The sequence below is a fragment of the Otolemur garnettii genome, unplaced genomic scaffold (assembly GCF_000181295.1).
Source record: "Otolemur garnettii isolate 467f Iridium unplaced genomic scaffold, OtoGar3 scaffold00090, whole genome shotgun sequence".
NCBI classification, from domain to species: domain Eukaryota; kingdom Metazoa; phylum Chordata; class Mammalia; order Primates; family Galagidae; genus Otolemur; species Otolemur garnettii.
The window spans coordinates 5,297,384-5,302,139 of record NW_003852485.1 but is presented as its reverse complement, the minus strand read 5'-3'; the positions used below and the strand labels follow the sequence as shown (position 1 = coordinate 5,302,139).

The following is a 4,756-nucleotide window of genomic DNA, read 5'->3' as shown; positions in this document are numbered from 1 at the left end:
CCAAATCAGTTGTCCCAGTCAACACCAGTTTCAGGTGGAAGAGTTCAAATGTCTCCAGCAGCTAGATAAGAGGGGTCTGCTCGCAGCTCAGATATAACTTGCTCCAGTGCTCCATGAGGGCAAAGGGACCCACCCAGCCAATGGGTTAGTCTGGGAAGGTTAATACCTCCTTCCCCACCTTTCACCCAGTCACTCATAATCACCCAGGTCTGTGACCCTATTCACTCCAGTAGGCAAGTGCTCCTGGGTTTAAACTGCCAAAATCACCCGGAAATCTGCGTCCAGCAAGGGTGCCTTGCTTGTTAAATTAGGCTGTGAAAGTTCTCTCAATTCCAGCCCCTTGCCCTGCTGGATTCCTCTGCATGTCAGAGTCTGCTGGTGCTGATGAGGACTCAGCCCTGCCTCTGCCCACCCACTGCCTTTATCTCAGCATTTCCCTGAGTGCAAGGTACTCACTGGGAAATCTGAGTCCAGTTTGGCAGGGGAAATTTTAGGCTTTGAAAGTTCTTGCTGTTCCAGCCTCACAGCTTCTATACCATCTAAATTCTTCTGCCTGCAAGTCAGAGGTTGCTAGGATTAGTGAGAAACTTTCAGCTCTAGGCATCAAGCTACTAGCGTTTATACTCAGGTGTCAATTCCAGCCTCTACCCACCCACTGCCTTTGTCTCAGCTGTCCTCCCCTGAGGGCTGGTGCTAATTTTCGCTTTAATTACAAAAGATACCTAATCCATTCACCTATGGCTACTTTCTAGAATCTCTGGTTGCCCAGAGAGACGGGGCTAGTCTATCTGGAATGGCGTCAGTTTGCAGCTCAGGATGCCACTTTTGCTGTATAGCTTTTTCTAAGCCAACTTTCTTCTCCTCACTCCTGTGTCACAGTCATCACAGAGCAGCACCAGCCCTTTCCCCCTCCACTTCTCTCAAGGAGATGCCCAAGAATCTGGACTCCATTGGTAACAAACCTCCAGACCTCGGGGTCGGTGGGTGGGGGAATCCTTGCAGTTCAGAGTTGCAGGTAGGGAATATATACAGTTTTATAGTGTTATACCTGGTAGGAGGGTGCCGTGGCATGCCAGCAGGGGTAAGGGGTCCAGTTTTTAGGGGGTTTCTCCTGTGTGATAGAGTGGGAGGATGTTTGAACGCTGCTCGCTTGTTTGCATGGAGTAAACTGCGAGCCCTTCTTGTGGGGGAGGGGACTCCCGTCTGCTTGGTGGTGGATTTTGTACCTTTGGTTGTATTTTTGGGGTCTCCGCTCGCCTCAGGAAGGTTGAAGTGCGCTCTTCAATCTTCTCTCCTGGCTCCGCTCCAAACCATCAGCTCCCTTGCTAAACTTCTGTCCTTTCAGCCTCCTTCTGCACGGGCGCTTCTGTAAGCAGCTGGCTGCAGTCCGCCATCTTGGCTCCGCTCCCCCATATAACTGTTAACATTCACTTTCTATCGCCTTCACCACCAGCCTCCAACAAACAGTAATCCATTTTTTGTCCCTGGGGATTTTGCCTATCCTGTGCATTTTGTAATATGGGATCACATGTGGTGTGTGTCCTTTTGCGTCTATCTTTTTTCTTTGGGTTTTCATTGTATTTGTATTTTGTTTGTTTTTATTGACAAAGAATATTTCATTGTATGGGTAGGCTGCATTTTGTTCATCTGTTTATCAACTGACAGACATTTAGATGGTTTTCACTTTTTGGCTATTAATGAACTTTGCAACTTTTTTGTGTGGAGCTATGTTTCAAATTCTGGTAAAAGTGTATCTACTAATGGAATCACTGAGTTATAATTTATTCATTATCTTTGAGAATCATCAGGCCTCCCCATTCCCTGAGGTAATGTTACAATTAGATCAATTAATAACCTACAGTTGCCTATAAGTCTTAAGTAAGTTATACATCTCTCATTTTGAATCAAAAGCTATAAATGGTAAGTTTAGTGAAAGAGACATGTCAAAAGATAAGATAGACCTTTTGCCCCAAGCAGTTAACCAAATTATACATTCAAAGGAAAACAACTTAAAGGGAATTAAAAGTGCTAATCCACTAAACACATGAATGATAAGAAAGAGACTTATTGCTGATATGAAGATAGCTTTAGTGTTCTGGATAGAAGATTAAACCAGCCACAACTTTGCCTTAAGCCAAAGTCTAACAAAGCAATGGCCTTGACTCTTCAATTCTCTGAAAGCTGAGAGATTTGGAGAAATTGCCAAAGAAAAAGCTGAAGCTAACAAAAGTTGGTTCATGAGGTTGAAGTTAAGAAGATGTCTCCATAACCAAAAAAAAAAAATACAAGATGAAGCAGCAAGTACTGATGTGGCGTTTTCAGAAGGTGGGGTTAAGTTGCTGATGAAGGTGGGTACGCCAAACAACAGATTTTCAATGTAGTCAACACAGCAGTCTACTGAAGGAAGATGCTATCTAGGACTTCCGCAGCTAATCAGAAGTCAATGTCTAGCTTCAGAACTTCCAAGGACAGGTGGATTCTCTTGTGAGGGAGTCATACAGCTGGTGACTAAGTTGGAATAAGTGCTCATTTACCACTCTGAAAACCCTAGGGCCCTGAAGAGTATTCCAAATCTACTCTGCCTATGCTCTTTAAACGAAACAGAATCTCAATAACAGCACATCTGTTTATAGCATGGTTTACAGAATATTTTAGGTCCACTTTTGAAAACGACTGCTCAAAAAATAAAAGATTGCTTTCAAAATATTACTGCTCACTGGCTCAGTTGGTCACTCAAGAGCTCTAAGGGAGAGGTCCAAGGAAATTAATGTGGTTTTCATGCCTGATAGCACAATTTACCTTTTCCAGTCCATAGATCAAAGAGTAATTTTGATGTTTAAGTCTTATTATTTAAGAAATATGCTCTGTAAGGCTATAGTTTCCTTAGGTAATGTTATTCCTCTGATAGGTCTAGATAAGGTAAATTGAAAGCTTCTGAAAGGCGTTCATCATTCTAGATGTCATTACAAGCATTTGTGAGTCATGGGAGGAAGTAAAAATATCAACTTTAAAAGAAATTTGGAAGAGGTTGATTCCAGCCATCATGGATATCTTTGAGGGGTTGAAGATTTCAGCAGATGTATAGAGATAGTGAGAACAAGAATTAAAAGTGGAGCCTGAGGATATGACTGAGTTGCTGAAATCTCATGATAAAATTTGAACAGATGAAAAGTTGTTTCTTAGGATTGGCAAAGGGAGTACTTTCCTGAGATGGGATCTATTCCTGGTGGAGAGGCTGTGAACAGTGTGAAATGACAGCACAAGGTCTTGCCATGTTGCCCAGGCTGGTCTCAAACTCGGGAGTTAAGTGATCCTCTTACAGTAACCTCCTGAGTAGCGGGCCGCATGCCACCATAGCTGGCTTATGAGGACTTACAAAAGAGAAAAGTTGAGCTGAATGGCACCAAAGGTAGATGCAGATGAGAAGCAAAAGGGATGCTGGATTTTTTTCCTGACTGGATTCTCGGTCTTGGGAATTGAAGAATGAATTCATGGACCACAGGCAAGCAGAAGTGATAGAGTGATAGTTTATTAGAACGTAGGAAAGCTTTCTTTAACTGAATGGGCCCTGTTGGTTTGCTCTTTATTTGTGCTGAAGCACTTTTTCCCTTCCCTAGGGGGAGTCCCTCCCCTGGGATTCCCCTTCCTGGAAACAGCCAGTGACCAATGGCTGCACAGCCCGTCCTAGAGGAGCCCTCTCCCCTCCTCCTCGCCCATTTCCCAGTCCCTGCTTAAAGCCTTCTAAATACTATCATTAGGAATTTAGAACAATTTCTTAATGAAGTCGTCATTTTTAAAATTTTAAAACTCTAAGTGTTAAGTTCAAATTTTTTCATATAAAAATGATTACAGGCATGCAAAGTCCTATCCGTTGCCTGACACATAGTAGTTGTAACAAAATGATACAATTCTCTGAACATATCACCTCTTTGAGTTAAAATGAAAAATCTTTGTTGCTGCTGCTGTTGTTCATTGTGACTCCCCTCCCAGGCAAACATTTAAATATTTATTTCTTTGTTTCTACCCAGGCCTCTTATGTAAGGAGCTGACGGGGAAATAAAATATACAGGATGAAAAGATGGCAATGTTGCCTCCCCCAGGACCTCAGAGTTTTGTCCACTTCACCGAACAGTCCCTTGCCCTCATTGAACAACGCATTGCTGAGGGAAAAACAAAGGAGCCCAAAGAAGAAAAGAAAGACAGTGATGACGAAGGTCCAAAGCCAAGCAGTGACCTGGAGGCCGGCAAACAGCTGCCCTTCATCTATGGAGACATTCCCCGGGGCATGGTGTCGGAGCCCCTGCAGGACCTGGATCCGTACTACGCAGACAAAAAAGTGAGTTTATTTAGAGTTCATGGGGTGGGGCGGGGGTGTGTTGGCTTCCTTCTGTACAAAAGCTATTTTAAGTTGAGATTAGTGCTATTTGGTGAATAGCCACATCGTGACTAGAATGTCAAATACATATATAGGGTATTTAGAATAGGTACTTTTTTAAATTTTTCATTAAAACTGGTTCTGATTTTGGCGTACTACTTTTGTTTTTTTTAAATATCTTTTTGCAGTGTTCACTAGAATGTTCTGCTTTTCTGCACATACCACACGGATCTCCCAAATCAAATCTTTCATATTCATATCTGTTTTTCCTGCTTATAATTAATGCAAATGCATATGTAAATCCAAATTTTCTCAGAATGATTTTAATACGCATGAAAATTGCTAATTTGAATTTTAAATTACCAAGCTACTTCTTTTTTT

The 4,756-nt window shown here is 42.3% G+C and overlaps 1 protein-coding gene across 3 annotated transcripts in view; it reads left to right on the top strand.

The window, feature by feature from the left end:
- The window catches only part of SCN9A (sodium voltage-gated channel alpha subunit 9), a 166,617-nt gene that overhangs the window by 54,847 nt on the left and 107,014 nt on the right, over positions 1–4,756 (top strand). For 2 of the 3 annotated variants that reach the window (XM_003795149.2, XM_012808459.1), the window contains exon 1: positions 4,079–4,336. In XM_003795149.2, the coding sequence (XP_003795197.1) occupies positions 4,079–4,336 (258 nt within the window). Of the gene's footprint in view, positions 1–4,028; positions 4,337–4,756 lie in introns of those variants that run through there. The other variant, XM_012808458.1, reaches the window with a different exon arrangement.